The 17,047-nt window shown below is 41.1% G+C and overlaps 1 protein-coding gene across 5 annotated transcripts in view; it reads right to left on the bottom strand.

Moving 5' to 3' along the window:
• Positions 1–17,047, bottom strand: part of SHROOM2 (shroom family member 2) — a 125,930-nt gene continuing 108,883 nt past the window's right edge. For all 5 annotated transcript variants that reach the window (XM_061459887.1, XM_061459882.1, XM_061459883.1 and 2 more), the window contains 4 exons: positions 15,596–16,147; positions 14,516–14,693; positions 7,323–7,595; positions 1–2,833 (listed from right to left, as the gene is read on the bottom strand). In XM_061459887.1, coding sequence (XP_061315871.1) covers positions 2,567–2,833; positions 7,323–7,595; positions 14,516–14,693; positions 15,596–16,147 — 1,270 coding nt within the window. In that variant the 3' untranslated portion in view covers positions 1–2,566. The remainder of the gene's footprint in view (positions 2,834–7,322; positions 7,596–14,515; positions 14,694–15,595; positions 16,148–17,047) is intronic.

Here is a 17,047-nt window from a genome sequence, read left to right as displayed (position 1 = left end):
TGCATTGAAATATACAGTTTATTTTCTCAAAGTCAAGCAATACCATTTGTCAGTAGGTGAGTGTTTAAGTGTCAGGCAGGAAAACTGTACATTTTCACTCTGGGCTGCAGGATCCAAACAGCTGGAGAAACATTGTGGAAACCTTTCACTATACAAAGGGATCTAGAGTTGAGAACAACTTTGGGTGAAGAAACGGCCATCCCCAGGATGTCGAAGGCAAAACATAGCACCAGATTTTTTCAAGAAGCAACAGTATAGCTATTTACAGATTTACATATAACCATCTTCAGGTTCACAGGGTGAGAGATTTTCACCAGTTTTAAAAAAGAAAGAAGAGAATGGTGTCTACTCAACTGTTTGGTGAAAAGGATAATATATATATCTCTTTCACAATATTGCTACCTTTTATAAGAAAGATCTAAATCAAAGTACTGTATACAAACACATGGTAATTATATTATTATTCACATTTCACATACACATTTCAGAGTATCCACAATATGTAATTTTTTTTTAAAATGCCACAGATAAAACAATGCACACTTTTCTCCAAGCTAAAAGACAAGCATAATTTATTTGGGAATTGTTTAGTTTTGGATTCGTTACTGTTAAGGAGTAAGTTTAAGGGCAAAAGGATCACTTGTCCTAGGAACATAGCAGCATACAACTGTGAGATGCTAGAAGACTACATTTCTGAACCAGGAGGAAGAAACTAAGGTCAGCTGCAGGCCTTATAAAATGGTAGCTCCATCTGACCTCAAGTGATACACATCAACATCATTTCACTAAAGATTTGGTCCAGGTATACAAAGTAGTGCACTATAAGGGGGGCAACAGTCCTTTTAACATTTGCATCTGTCTGCACAGGAACAGCTTCCAGAAGATTTTTGCTCCCCAGCTCACAAGGAATTCACTGATCAGTGCCTCTCCAGTTCTCTCCTCACAAGAGAGGATTGGGGGAAGAACTACAGAAAACCTTTTAGTGAATGGTGGAACTTCACGAATAACAGCAAAAATTCTTTTCTCTCTTTTCAACACCTAACTACCTGTATTTTCAATCTGCTTAGCTATAGACTGGCATTCACATCAGCCTTGAAAATGGCTTCTTGTCGGGCAACCTGTTTGTCTGTGGAGACAGAAACATCTTCCGTTCTACAATGGAAATGGCATGTACACAAAGTCATCCAAGACTTCTCTTTGCCTGCAAAACTTTATCTTAACATAGAACTTGACATTTAGACACTACAGAATTTCTCTGTACGTATATGAGCAACTCAGCGCAACCTATTACTGCGCTAAATCATGAGTTAGCACCTCTTTTTAGAGCTACTGGAAATCATCTGTTAGAAGTCAATGGCAGTAATAGAGAATACAACCAGTACTCTGATACTGTGAACTAGCATTGTCTCGTTTTTCACTGTGCAATCGAAACAAACAACAAACCAACCCCACTTATGTTCACAGTTACAAAGCAGAACTGCTCCGAGTAGTGCATGGTATTTACATGGCAGAAGTGTTTATACTGCATTTGGTAGTCTGAGAAAGTGGAAAGAATGAACAACATTACGTAGGTCAACTTCAATATAACTTAACTGTCTATATAAAACCATCACAATTTTGAGCACTCAGAAGAAAAATAGAAGCAGTGTCCTTAGCCTACATTTATTTTCATAAAGTGTGGTGGGTTTGGGGGAAGAAGAATAATCACATGCATTAAAAAACACAAGGAAGAGCAAGTAAGCCTTCTAAATAATTTAGATAAGAAATGTTTTGAACAAAATCAGCATAGTACTTCCAGCCTGTTTCTTAAATCAACTACAACCTCGTAAAGAAAATCACTTGCATTGCAGTAATAAGGTGTACAAATACGTCTTGCAAAATAATGCTTACAAAAATGTGCAGCAAGGCAGCCATTAGGTGATTTGCAAGCTGGTTTAAAAAGTGTTTAACTGAGATTGATTTTACAATTATTTTCTGCAAGGGGAAAGTGCCATCCTATATACAATATTACAAAAAAGTGTCTGATGCCACAGGATCAGAGTGACACTACATTTCAGCAATCTGAATATATTAGCTGTAAGATGTACGCTTCCCCTATTCAATGGGTCTTTAAAAAACAAAAATTAAAAGACACTCAATTTAGAACTTCTAAATTTGTGTGCATTCACAAATTGCTGTTGGGTTTCCCAGCAGTCTGTACAGCATCTGAACATAAAGAAAGTATACACCCTAGTCTAAAAACATTACTGTTTGCATGCACAACTGCCACAGACTTTCAACTTACTGAGCAGAAAGGTTAAGAGTCTATCCTTTCCTGTGGAGCCTTCTGCAAGTTAAACAATGAGAAACAGCTGTAGAGACCAGCAATAAAAATGTGTTCTAAAAAATTAAATACATCATCCCAAAAAATGAGAGCATTATTGCTGTTGTGAGAGCTATCATTCTCTTGTGCACTTGTTTCTCTGCTGGACACTCAGACAAGCCAAGATACTCATTTGTATCCTTGGAAAGTCCCCCATCCCTTCCTTCTTCCCATTTTTCACATCCTTGGTCAAACTCAGTCCTCTTATTTGAGCCGTTCAGGTTGGAGGCTATCAGTCAGACACTTCAGCTGCTCTTCCCCCAGCTTGATCTTGTCCTCAAGCTCTCGCTGCTCAATGATGAGGGCTGACTTCATTTTTACAAAGTGCTCATAGTCTGCTAAGTTCTCCTCGCTCAAGTAGTTTGCCAAAATGTCAAAGACGATGCGCTCTCGACGATCCAGGTTCTCCTTCAGTTCCTTTGCATCTTCATGTTGCTGGGTTAGCAGCTTCTGCTTCTCTACCAGAGTCCGCTTAGGAGAAAAGAAAAACAGTTAAAAATTCACCAGGGGACAACAGCTTCAGTGTTTAAGACTCAAGTCTGGTTTATCTGCAAAGACAGCGACTTTCCTGAGAGGTGGAATAAGGTTGCTCCTTGAAGTTTACTCTAATAAAGTGCATTAACAAAGAGAAAAAAACATGTAGTGAATCAATAAAAGATGCACCATTAATTTCTGTTGGCCTCAACAGCAAGAACTTCAAAGACTACTTTACTATTTAATAGTTCAAAATAGTTATATGAAGTATAGCTGCCTTTGAGAAACATCAAAGTTCTCCAAATTAAGACTCAGCAATTTCTTACATCTTCAGTACACAGCACTGAACTTCCACACTGAAACAGCTGTGCTTAGAGAACCCAGAAAGAATAATTAAGAGAGCAATTTCTTCTTCCACAGCTCCTGACACTGTGGCATTTTGCTGTTCTGCTGCAATCCGCATGGCTTCTCCATGAAATGTGAAGTCATGTAGTATTAAGACATGAGCAAAAGCTGGGGCAAGACAACAGGAGGGAAGTAAAAAAAAAAAAGCAGTATCTTCCCAGAAGGGCTGTAAATGTTCTGCTTTATGCCTTCACAAGAGACAAAGTAAGAAAAAGGAGGGTTGAATGGAGACTCACAACGGAAGAGGACAGGAGCTATATCCCATTCACATATATGCATGAGCAATATGGGTGAGGCTCATTTCACCCAGCTTCACCCGTCTGTACAGTCAACAGCCACACCTGAATCACTCAGCTACGATCCCTTAGCAGTATATGGAAAGAAATGTTATTAATCTGACCTAAGTCAGACGTCTGCCTAGAAGTGACTTCAGCAACAGAGTATAGCTGGCCTACTCTGACATCAAGAATTCCTGTACAGACTTCTGAACTTAATTAAAAGTGCCCCTAAGAGGTACCACTCCATAACTTTCAGCTTTGCTTCAGAAATTAATTTTCTTTGAGAAACTATGTCTTCAAAAAAATCAGTCTGATCAAATAAATGTGTCCCTTTTTTTCATTTGAACTTTACGTTAAATCACACATGCTGTAATAAGCCCAAAGGTTTTACAGAAAAGTGCTTTTGTAGACTGCAGAGTAGTCTTTTCAAGATGTATGAGACAAATGGGGATACAGACCAGCAAGCTTTAAGAGACCTATCTGCCAGAGTTAGATAGGCTCTGCTCAGAGTTGTCTCTCTTTTATCATATATATATATATGTCTCATATATATGAGACATATATATATATATATATATATCGCATATCCTGCCTCTTTTTTAAAGACAGCACAAAGCTCATAGGGTGAAACACTTTCAGACTTGTGCTCTCAATGTACTTAAAATACACTGCCTAGATGAACTCAGGATTCAAGACAGCTATGGAAGGCAAGTCACAGAAATCACATATTATTAGATAAACTACAATTTAATCTTCCTTTAAGCTTATGCCAAGGAAAAAAAAAACAAACACTGCAACTTACAAGCAGAACTATCTGCTGCAAGAGATGGAAGTACTGGCTTCCTAAGTTCACCAGAGGAACTAGAAACCAAGCTCAAATTTGGGAGAATGGCTACACCTCTCCTCAGGGCAGCCCTGCCACTTGTGTGAACATTGAGCAGAAGCAGCAAAATTAAACGAAATCTGATGAGCACAAGACAGCATGTATCAAACAGCTGGTTGCTCAGTTGTAGTGTTACCTGCATAACCTTGGGATGAAATAGCTCTGGTTTTCAAGCTATTTGCTATTACTGTCAACATACACGAGAACAATCGGATGCTTAGTCCTTCATAACAATACCTGAGATTTAAGTTGTATAGTTACTTCTTACCAAGCCTATGGCATGACCAAGATGAACATGAGTAACCTGACAGTTTAAGGAAAGCAAACATTACTTTTGTGAACTCTGAATGACACCTTAGTACCTCTGCCCTTGCAGAGGCTTAGGGAATGCCTAAGAGAAGCGGTATGCAGAAAAGAAGAAGGCAAATGAGATACTTCTTGAATTTGCTTTTACCTCTATCAAAGATGGCTGACACCAGAAAGCCTGTTTTGAAGGGTCAAGTGAAATACACTGTAGCAGGTTCAAGACACCATTCCTGAGATGGTTCTTTGAGCAATGGGTAAATGGCTCAGCAAGCCTAAAGGCAGAAATGATGTCAGATGGCTTCGTCTATCAGTCTTCAACCAAGCAGAGTGCAAAGGGTTTTCTGCAGTTAGCAATGCTCTGAAGCCCCAGTGAAACACAGGCCACCTGAAGCTCCTCTGATGAAACAATCTTTAGCTCTTTCTGTTGAGGAGTTTTTAATTTGTTTTGAACCACAGCCATGTGAAGATGAACTCTCTCCATATATTTGACCCTCTCAGCATCCAGTTCTTAAACTATCCCTGGTACTTGTTCCTAGTCTTGCAATAGCAGGTCTTGTGGGCGTAGGCACCTGGTCACATATGCGGACTGCTGGTTCAGTGCTTTAGGATTCTCAGCACACTCTGGCTTTGATTGATATGGAAAGTAATGAGAAGATGCTGGTCTCACTGCATGGAAGGAAGGGGGCTGGTAGTTATTTCAGATGAAGCCTGTTTCAGAAGCTGAAGTTGAAATACCTGGTACTTTTCCTTGTGGCAAGACAGACCTATGACAGAGCATCAAATAGCCAGAGTATTATTTCTGCCATGATGATTTGCCTGCTGACAGACTGACTGTTTAGAAAGCTGCTGAGCTGTAGGCAGACCCTAGAAAGTGGAAAAACTATCAGAGTAGTTTATTAGACTGCATCAGCTAAATAAAAATAAAATCAGTGATCACTAGAGATATGATCCCCAGGGACTGAAGTAATCTCCTGTTTTGTATATATGGTACATTAGTAGTTCACCAACATCATCACGTGACCTACAAAATGCCAAAGGACAGCCAAAATTCAAAGCCATGCACATACAACCCTACAGGCATTGTATCTATACTTGAAGTACCTGGGGAATTGATCCATCTGAGAAGCATCTCCAACTAACACTTCTAGATATATTTCTGATGTTTCTATAGCAAGACCTTGGCGCCAGTGCACAAGAGGAATGGGGATTAAAATATGTTAAGGATTTGGATTTCTGCCAGTCTCCATTCTACAGCAGAGCACACAATTCCTGACTACCCTTACTACACACCACCTCCTTACCTTCTTCCTTTTCCACACCTAGCCAATAAGCTATTTTTATCACAGCTTTCAAACCGTGTTTCCTATATGCTTATATCATCTGGTAGCTCTTTCCCCAGCTCACACTCCCATCTTTGAGCCCATTAGGCAACTGCAACCACATTTAGAAAAAAGGACTCTGAAGAAGGATTAAATTTCTGTAAGTTTCAGAAGCTTTGATCTGCCCTCTAATAAGCTGTCAAATACCTTCCCCTCCCCTCAGTCAGAGAGGGGCCTTGGACAGTCATTAAACAAATACGTTTGGCAGCAGCTAGGGCCAAATAGCAAAAGTACAGCTTCAGACTAGTCCCAGCACTTAACTGGTTCCTATTGGTGAAAGAATGGAGCATGCTGAAGAAACACAACATGAATCCACAGGCCATTGAAAGAATTCTGTTACAACACTTAGGTGTATTGCTGGCATTTCAGTCCACAGCTACAAGCCAAAAATCCCACTTCACATTCATTTAACTGTAGAAGCTACACTCATTTGACAGATACCTGCCCCCCACCCTCTCTGATTTTAGCCTTTAAGTTTCACACATGTCTACATCTCTTCTTTGGTGCATATCTGTATTGCTAGGTATCTCCTGCTCAGCTAGGGCCTGATGGGATCTGGCGTTAAACAAAATGGTGCCAGCAGAGGTGGAACCCAGTAGGTAAGAGCACCTTGAATGCTCCTGAAATTTTCACGTCTGCTGGGATTCCTCCACATCACCATTGGGCTATGCTTGGAGTAAAATGTGTTTTCTGTTGAAAAATTCTTTTTGCAATGCCTCCCTCCTGCTCCCCCAGCTTGTTCTTCTGTCATTTCTTGCTCTTGTTCCTCGCTAAGCATTGTGGAGGAAGCTGTAGTATAGGACAAATACCTAACAACCTTACAGATTTTTGTTTGTATCCTTTATCTATATCCTTTATCAAGATCCTTGTTGAGTATAAAGAAATTTTCCACATTACAGCAAAGTGACACTCTTTTCCCCATCCTGAACTGTTATTTTTGTCTTCCTCCTTTTTACGCTATCAGTGGTTCCCTTCTTTCTTTAAGCTTTCACTATGAAGTCTAGTTTCCAGCATGTTGAACCTCAAAACACCGCTTTTTCTTGGCAATCCACTTGTAGTTCTAATATTTCAAGCAAAAGCAGCAAGGCAAAGAGAAAAATTCTAAGAAATCTGAAGCAAATGTCTTTGTGAGAGTTATCTATTCACTGTCCCTCGAGTGCTCCAATTGAGATAAACAAAACCGAGAACTGCCCCCGCCCCCCAACAGCTTTGATATTCTTATTGGCCTTTCTCACCCGTTCTTCAGCAGAGGTATTTTCATCCAGGTTATTAATGGCATTTTCCACACGGGCCAGACGACCCGACAGTGACAGCAGGAGGTTGACCACTTTGTCAAGGTCACCGATAAACATCTTGAATTTGTCAAACTCATTTGGTTTGCAGACTTCTTTCACAATGGCCTCTACCTCCTCCCCCAGTATATTGTTTGCTTGGATGTCTTCCAGAAGTGTCTCACGTGCTTCCCTCAGCACCTGCAGCTTCCTACTAATGCTGTCAATAAGTTCTTGCTGTGGAAAATAAGGAGATGAGAATTTATTAGCACTACCACATTCTTCCGCACTTCTGAAAGTCATGTCAGAAATCTAGCATTTTAATACACTGAAACTCCATGTGGCATTGACAATGACCGCACTACAAATAAACATAAGTATATGCCTAAGGTCTGTACCTCTGGACTCAGAGGTTCACAATGCTCAGCTTGAGACCTGTGTTAATGCAATTTATCTTTGTGGCACAATATGAAGGACTCCCACCCTTCCCCCAGCAAATATTCCTGCTGCTGCTTTGAACAGTTTCAAAGCCAGCTATGGAAGAGCATAAAGTACATGCATCCTTTTCTCTCTAAATACCAGGTCCATAATACCTTTCTGAAACGCTACACTTAGAAAGACTGTACCAGCAAAACAATGCTGTATTTTCCACATAACACAGTTAAAATTAGGGCACTGTCTAGCTTTTTCTTCCTTTCTGCATGTTACCATCCCTCCAATAGCAGTCCTTCCACTTTCAGAAAACCTGAGCTTTAACAGCACATTACAACATTTCTGTAGGAAAATCGCAATCCCTGTGGCACGAAACAGAGAATAAAACCTACTTTATCATACAAAGCAGCTCTATGTGAAGCTGTGCAAAATGGCTCTGTCAAAGGACCAAACAAACACCTTTGGCTGTCACTGTCCTACCTCAGGCAAATATACCACCTCACCTAGTTTGCTGGGGTTTCCCACTGCATGGGATACACATGCCCAGGTTTAAAAAAAGCATGTTGGGTGCATCACCAGCAGAGCCAGACCAAGAACCCAGATCTCCTCCTTCAGTGACCTGTGTTCCATCTGTGCTGCTTGGCCACCTCCTTGCTTTTGGACAAGAGGTCTTGTTTCTTCTGTGTCCATTAGCTTTCATTTGTGCACAAGAGGTCGAAGTCAGTTCAGCTAGTCGTCTACTCTAACAGGAGATGAAGCATACCCTAAAAACACCTCACTCATTTAAATGTAGATGCCTATTTAGTATTCAGCTAATTTCAGGTAAGAAAAATTCCCAAAGCACTCTCTAAACATACACCTCAACACAATTTCTAAATGAAAATGACATCCTTTAAAATAATCATTATTTCAGTCCCCCTTCCTTTTTTTTTTTTAAAAAAAAAACATAAAATTCCTTATGCCATTCTTTAGGAACTCTGCTTTTTAAACTCAAATCTGATTACAAGCCTACATGATTACCCAGAAACATACTGACTGCAGTCACTGCCAATTTATTTTGGGAACAACAACAACCAAACAAAACAAAAAAAAAAAAAAAAAGAAAGTCTGCCATCTTAAGAGAAAGCAACTAAACCCTGAAAATTTAACAGCCATTTCGAAAGCAGAAATTCAACATAGGGATTATCTGAGCAGGTTTTCCCCCTTTTGATTTAAGATACTAAGGCCAGGTTAAACTGGATTTGGGCTGTTAGTCTGGATGTCCAAAAGATTAAGGTAGTAAGCAGTTCTACAGATGCCTGCTTTACTGACTGATTAATCTGCAGGATTTGATTTCTCCCCCCACCCTTGTCTCTCAGTGCAAATGCATTTTGATTTGGATTATGTAGGTCAGTCACAGTGCTACCTTCTTATTTCCCTCAGATGACACACACATGCACAGTGCTGCTGTTTCACCACCAGAAACACAAGGGGATACTGTTATGCTCTGTTATTATCTTAAGTTTTTCACTTCAGCAGCCATTTTCCCAGTAGCATCCTATTTAGATGTCCCCAGGCAGCTGAAGCTAGCATCTAAAGGATTGCTTTTGCAGGTGCGAAGGACGTAAGTACTTGCCTCTCCAAGACTGTCATATCTATTAAAGAGTTAGGATCACTGATAGCTTCCTACTCAGACAAAGCAGTCTTTGGATGAAGCAACTGTGGGCTCACTACATGCTTTTGCTAACCAGCAGAAAACCTGTATTACATGCAATATCTACTGAGCCAGAAAAGCTCCAATCTACATCTTGAAACTGGCAGATGAATAATTCATAGCTTTGAATTCTGTACCAGTAAGCAGGAAAACAATAAAATCTCATCTTTTTCCAGTAATTCTTGCTGATCTGACTAGCAACACAGAAATTACCTTCAGTGCTGCTAAGGTGGCTCACTGCTTGCCATGCTTTACATAAATTACTCTGCTCTCAGCTCACCATTTCACATGAATTCAGGCCTAAAGCAGAAGAAACCTGGTATTCCACAATCATTTTTACACTCTTCAGGAGTTGCTGTAACTCTCTCTAAAGGCCATGAGGACTTCCTACTCAGCCACACATGGATTTTCATTACTAAAAAACCACTCTTATAGGGTCTTTAACATCTGTTCAGTATTTTATAATTGTGGTAAACCTACATTATACTCAGTATGTTAAGACACACACATTCCATTCCTTCTAGTTGGGAACACAGGGATCAGCCCTCCCTCTCTAACTCCCCCCCCCCCCTTAAATTAATGACTCCATATGAAATTCCCATACTTATTTTGAAATAATAATAATAAAAAATAAAAAGCACCAGCACACAATTCTGGTTTGCAGAGAATGACAAATACTACAATCATTCCATGATGGACTGCAATTAAGTTTTCTCATAATGGAACTGATTTCAAGGAATCAAGGAACAGATTCTGGGTATATGCCTCCTCTAAAATAACTGAAGTCATAAAGTGGGCTATTAAAGTATTCAAGTCCTTAACAAGCCCTTGTTAAACTGTTGCCAAATATGTGAAGCTGAGCCAAGTTATATATTCTGGCTGTTTGATAAAGATGCCTTGACCCACTTAGCATGAGTTTTATGTTTTCTGACAAGATCCAAGATGAAAGCTCACTGAACTGAGTGCTTGCATCTCACCGTATGTTGAGGAGCAGGGAGAGGAGTAAGAAGCAATGTGTGTCCACACTATGTATATTCAGAGAAGACAACGGGGAAGCTCTGCTAAAAGCTTTTCATTAAATACTTCCTATCACATATGATTAGTGGTGCATACTGGAGATAAAGGCAGGACTATATGAAGGGTGAGTATGATTTTCCTGTTCACAGACACTAACAAAAATAAATGGCACTTTTATAAGCTTGAAGTTTAAGTCTTTAGTCTGTTGGGCAAACAAGAAAGGTTTAACACCCCCCATACAAACACTCCATAATTAATGAGAAGGAAACTAATTCTAGCAAAAATTATAAACCTGAGAATCGCGTGTGCCACCAGATAAAACCAATTTGTTCAAAAAGCAGTGAAATCCTTAATTTGTCTGAGTAGTACAGCTGCTGGATACAGTGGCTGTCTGGCAGAGGGTAAGTGCAGCTTTTGTGCTGCAACCATACCATGTCCCCAGTGCTGCACACCATATTGAACAGTGCGATGCAGCAGGGGCAGAAGGAAGGAAGGAAGGCTGAGGGAAAGAAAAAGCAAAGTGGTAACAGAAAACACTACAGCTCCCTCACGTGCAGTGGCATCCACTCCTGCAATGAACTAGAGGTGGGAATCTCCTACAGAATCTCTCATCTTAGAAGATAATTCTTTGGGACTGGATTATTGAATGCACCCTGGCAATTCATCATTAAGCAGAGAGCTGATTTCAACTGAAAATATTTGCACACCACTGCACTAGTGGCTTAGGTGAACAGAGTTAAACTACATCCTTTAATTGATCAAACAGACCATCTCCTCCAGCTTATCCGTACTGGGAACTATAATTAAAATATTTTGTGCCAACTAACTAAGGAAATGAGTGTGATGATTTTACATAGCACAACATTTTCTCAAACCACAGAAATATCATTATATTATCTTTTTAATACCACAGAATCACAGAATGGTTCGGGTTGGAAGGGACCTTAAAGATCATCCAGTTCCACCTCCCCTGCCATGGGCAGGGACACCTTCCACTAGACCAGGCTGCTCAAAGCCCCTTCCAACCTGGTATTGAACACTGCCAGGGATGGGGCAGCTACAGCTTCTCTGGGCAACCAATGTCAGTGCCTCACCACCCTGACAGTGAAGAATTTCTTTCTAATATCTAATCTAAACCTACCCTCTTTCAGTTTAAAACCACTTCCCCCTTGTCCTATCCTTTATGCCCTTGTAATAAATCCCTCCCTCTCCAGATTTCTTGTAGCTCCCTTATGGATGCTAGCCCTGGCACAGAGAGGGGCCAGCTAATGGGGATGGCCTCAGCACTGCAGGGTTGGTTTCTGGACTGAGAGAAAAGAAACAACCCTAGGTTTGTTGATGGAAGCCAAATGGCAGACAACACTCTGGGATGCCCACGAGCTGTGCCCAGGGGAAGGCCAGAGGGCAGGGGCAGGCCCCTGGGATTCCTGAGCGCAGGGACTGCCTGGGGCCAGCATCCCAAAGGCCATCCTGGGAGGAGGGGCGGTGTGCGGGGCTGCACTTGGGGGGAGCGATTACCTGATGTTGTAATGCCACACTTAGCAACACAAGGGCCCGGGACACAGGGTGGAGGGGACACTCAGCCACATGGCAGAGCTGGCCCAAAGGGCAAAGACATGCAGGAGGTAAACACGGTTTTGGAAAGACTGCTTTGGGGGTGTTCATTAATTTTTATTCTGGTCTGGGGCTTTGTGGTTTGGTTGTTTTTTTTGTGGTTTGTTGTGGCTGTTTTTGGGGATTAGGTGTTTTTGAAGGGTGTATTTGGCTTTTTGGTTTTGATTTATTTACTTAGGAAAAGGAAAATGAGGGAAGGGCAGGGGAAAGGAGAGAGACAGGAGAAGACAGGTGAGGGAAAGGCAAGGGAAAGGAGAGTGAAAGAAGAGAAGGGAGATGGAAGGGAGAGGGAAAGGCGAAGGAAAGGCGAGGGAATGGAGAAGGCCAGGAGAGGGAAAGGAGAGGGAATGGTGAGTGAAAAGAGAGGGAAAGGAAAATTGAGGAAAATGAGAGAGAAAAGAAAAGGAAAGGAAATGGGAAGAAGAGGGACAGGTGAGAGAAATGTGAGGGAAGGACAAGGGAAAGCAGGACAGGAGAAGGAAAAGTGGGAGAAAGGTGAGGGACAGGCGAGAGAAAGAAGAAGGAAAGGCAAGTGAAAAGCAAGGAAAAGAGAGGGACAGGCCAGTGAAAAGAGAGGGAAAGGATAGGGAAAGGCAAGGGAGAGGGAAAGGAGAAGAAAGCGAGAAGAGAAAAAAAAGAGTACTGCAGGTGAAGTCTTATAAGAGATCAGAGTAGAGAGGAAGAATCACCTCCCTCGACCTGCTGGCCACACTCCTTTTGATGCAGCCCAGCATATAGTTGGCTTTCTGGGCTGCAACCGCACACTGACAGCTAATGTTAACCAACATTCCCAAGCCCTTCTCAGGGCTGCCCGCAATCCATCCTCTGCGCAGCCTGTATTTGTGCTTGGGATTGCCCATCCCAGGTGCAGGATCTTACACCTGGCCCCGTTGAACTTCATGAAGAAGTTCCCCTAGTTCCATAGGGATTGTGTTAACCTTATATCAGAAATAAAATACCAAAGGATGGGGATGAATGGGAGGGAAAGGCAAGGAAAAGATAATGGAAAGACGAGGGAAATGAGAAGTAAATGTGAGGGACAGAATAGGGAAAAGCAAGGCACAGGTGAGGGAGAGACAAGGGAAAGGAGGAGGAAAGATAATGGAAAAACAAAGTAAAGATGAGGCAAGGGACAGGTGAGGGACAGGAGAAAGAATAGCGAGGGAAAGGTAACGGAAAGATGAGGGAAAGGTGAGGGAAAGGAGACGGAAAGATAATGGAATGATGAGCGAAAGATGAGAGAAAGGCAAGAAATAGCCAACCAAAAGACAAGGGAAAGGTAACAGAATGACGTGGGAAAGGCGAGGGACATGTGAGAAAAAGGAGAGGGACAGGTGAAGAAAAGATACCACAAAGACAGGGTAAAGACAAGAGGAAAAAAATGGAAAGGCGAGGGAAAGGTGAGGAAAAAGTGAGGGACAATAACTGAAAGATGAGGAAAAGATGAAAGAAAAGCAAGGAAAAGATAATGGAAAGTCAACGGAAAGACAATACAGGCAAGGGAAAGGAACTGGAAAGATGAAAAGTTCAGGGAAAGAAGGGGAAAGCTGAAAGGTGAAAGGGAGATGAAAGAGGAAAGAAGAAAGAGAAGAAAGAAGAAAAAAGGAAGAAGAGAGAAGAAAAAAGAAGAAAGAAGAGAGGAGAGAAGAGAGAAGAAAGAGAGGAAAGAGAAGAAAAGGAGAGCGCAAAAGGAGAGACAAAGGAGAGAGAGAGATAAAGGTCAGAGAAAGGAGAGAGAAAGCAGAGAGAAAGGATAAAAAAGGGAGAATAAGCTGAGAGAGAATGGAGAGAGAACAGAGAAAGGGAGAAATTGAGAGTTGAGAAGACTTGCCCTTGCAAAGGGCATCTTCCACAGAATAGACCAAGCTCATTAGCTATCTCTCACAACTACATTTATTAATTTGGGTGGTAGAAACAGAGAGGAAAGTGTTTTCATGAGTGACAAACCAAATGAAGAAAAAAAAAAGCAAAAAAGCAACTGTGTAGCCATGTGTGTTCCTTCTCTCTGGTGACAAACCCTGGACCTAAATTCTGCATCTCAAAAACACAGAACTAAAACCACCACCAGTTACAGTGGGCTACATAAGCACTCCTGTTTCTTTGTACATAGCAAGTGAGAGAAATACATGAGAAACTCAAATGCAAAACAGTATTTGAAAGTAACCTCCCCAAAACTTCTCCCCTTGGGACCTTCCACAACATGCATCAAGCTGCAAAAACCAAATTCATAGTTGGACACATAATACTTTTCCCTGTCCTTTCCCCTTCCATTTCTCCTCTCAACCAATCCAGGCTGATTTTCCAAGTGATCTTTCCTATCTAAAAAGCCTTTTATTTAAGGGTGTTTACCTAGCAAATTCACAGTTAATGAAATGCATTACACTTTTGAAATGTCTTTTACCTTCTTTTCTGACAAGTCATGATCCAGCTCATCTTCAGAATCTTCCTCACTCTGCTGCTGCTGCTGCTCCTGCATGTCCTTCATTTTAATCAGCAGCTCTGCCTTTGGTGCAGATGTACTGTAGTAAGTAGAATTGGTTGTGAGGGAGATGGCAGACGGTGCACTCTGGTCCTCTTTCCTGGTAAAAAGCCAAAACTTTTATTAGCTGCCTTGACACCCTAATCACTGCAAAGAAAGGACAATCTTTTAAAGCCATCATTTCACCAAGCAAGCAGGGGGTTCAACAGAAAGCCATTATCTAAGTAAATAGGATAAATAAAATCTGGTTGTGAAGAAAATTTGAACTCAGCACATGCCCATCAAAAGCTAAAACTGAAGACCTTTCATCATTACAATGAGTGAAATGGACCCAAGATCCCTCAAGCTGGAAACAAAATGTAGTTACATTTTTCCAAGTAGTACAAAGACCTCAGCGTCATAGAAAGTATCCTTTCAGACTTCCAAATGTGGGATACTACAACCAAAGTATTTATCTTTTTGATTATGGTATTACACATGAACTTCATGAGCAGGCTACAACTCAATTTGATTACTCATATCAAGAAAACAAAAGACCCACAGAACATCACCATGGATGGAATTTAATGGAACTCAATCTTTTCTTTGTTCTCATTCACTTCCAGGAAATGTCTCATGTCCATTTCAAGCTGTCTTTTTAAATTTTCATCACATAAACAAGGGAAAAATATTTTTTCCTTCTCTATCCAGTTATTAAACCAGATGATCTTGGTAAAGTATCTAATCACTATGAAATGGAAGAAGATAGTTATTCCTTAAGTTCTCACACAAATAAGTTTTCAACGAGATCTTAAAAGGAAACTTGTCATATTGTGCAACATTGTTCTTTTTCTGTTATTAAGGGTATACTTAGCAGTATTATGCTTGACCGCAATTCTGACAGAAAAAGTCTCAGAAAAGCCCCAAACCTCAACAGCAGGAAGATCCTAGCCTTCACCCCCCCTTAGAAAACTGACACCCTTTGGTCAGCAGCTTACAAGGAGTGCAGAAAGTAATACTCACTTTTCCTCTGAAATTTTTGGAGAAGGAACTTTCGGCAGAAGCTTCCTGCGCTGTTGAGCTTCCTCCAGGAGGTGTTCATCTTTAGGGAATATACCAACCATCAGATCCATTGTTGTTTTTATTTTCACATTAGGATCTAGGATGTCTGCTAGAGATTTATCTCTTCCCACAATCTCTCTGGCTAGCTCCTCTGACTTCCAGTCTTCAAAAGTCTTCTCTTTGGCCTTTACATAGCTGACTGCTGGTGTGGCAGCACTGCTGTCCTTCAAATTGCTCCCAGGTTCTTCAGCTGGTTGAGGGTCAGCTGGTTTGGTTCTGGCTTCTGGCTCTGGCTCTGCACCTTGCCTGGTGTAAGCACAGAATCGTGAATAGGATTGCTCAGAAGTGCTGAGTGTTTTAATCTGGTCCTTTTCCAAACCACTGGGTAAAGCAGGAGGCTCCATAGTACTGACAAGACACTGCCGACTCTCCTTTTCTGCGCTGCTCTCAGAATGAACTATCTTGATGGGAACCATTTTCACCGTAGTATTGTTGTCTATAACCCTTTCAATTCTGGAAAAGAAGAAAATCTCACCTTTTGAAATGGAAAAACCTTACATCCCAATTCTTATCCCCTCTAATCAGAAAGGAAGCCCAAATATGAAAAAAGGAAGATAAGAGATCTAGGTAGTGGAATTTGTGTATCTCAAACCCTAAATCTACATGTTTTCTGCCCACACACATTATACTGCACTTTTGTTTGTTTCCATGAATATGAGGGTCTAATCTTAGCAGACAGGACCCAGATTTGAGAAAGTACCACTGAACTGTGTTTTACTCCTTTGTGGCCACACATATATAGGAAAACAGGCCTCAAGCTCAAACCTCACTGCCTCATGCAGATCCAACAATGGCTTCAGCTTTTGGCCTAACAGGCACCTTAGTTGCCTGGGGAGTTTGTGATGCTCTCACATTAATTCCCAAGTCTTCCAAGGAAAGTGACAACAGAACAGACAGAAGCATCCTGCAGACTAGGCCTTTGCTGAGCTTCAAGAATAGCAAGTAACTCACTCATGGAAAATCTGGAAATAATTCAAAACTTAATTATATGATTAAAAAAAAACCTAAATCTGTACTTGTAAAATTGCACACAAGATACAGAAGTTTAATAGATCCCACCACAGGGTCCTAGTTTTCTACTTAAAGAAGAAAAAACAGCCTCTCAAGAGTGTAAAACACAATTGTGGATACTCCTTTTATGGAAAGCTTATAGCACAAATTCTGTACTGCACAGCACAAAGGGCCAACTTGGACATTCAGTCAGGAAAGCTATTTAAAGAGGAAGATAACTTAGATTTTTGAACTGGACAGTAACATGGTAACATTACTGAAACATCTGCACTGCACGTAAACCATGCAAGAAACTGAAGTCTGGTTTGGTGGTTCTGAGTTTGCAGGAAGTTTAAAATTATT

Source organism: Pezoporus flaviventris, unplaced genomic scaffold (genome assembly GCF_033815535.1).
Source record: "Pezoporus flaviventris isolate CSIRO_AGI_PZ_B2104156 unplaced genomic scaffold, CSIRO_AGI_Pfla_v1 ptg000030l, whole genome shotgun sequence".
Classification (NCBI taxonomy): domain Eukaryota; kingdom Metazoa; phylum Chordata; class Aves; order Psittaciformes; family Psittacidae; genus Pezoporus; species Pezoporus flaviventris.
The sequence above is the reverse complement of the archived record's forward strand: the minus strand, read 5'-3'. Positions and strand labels throughout refer to the sequence as shown.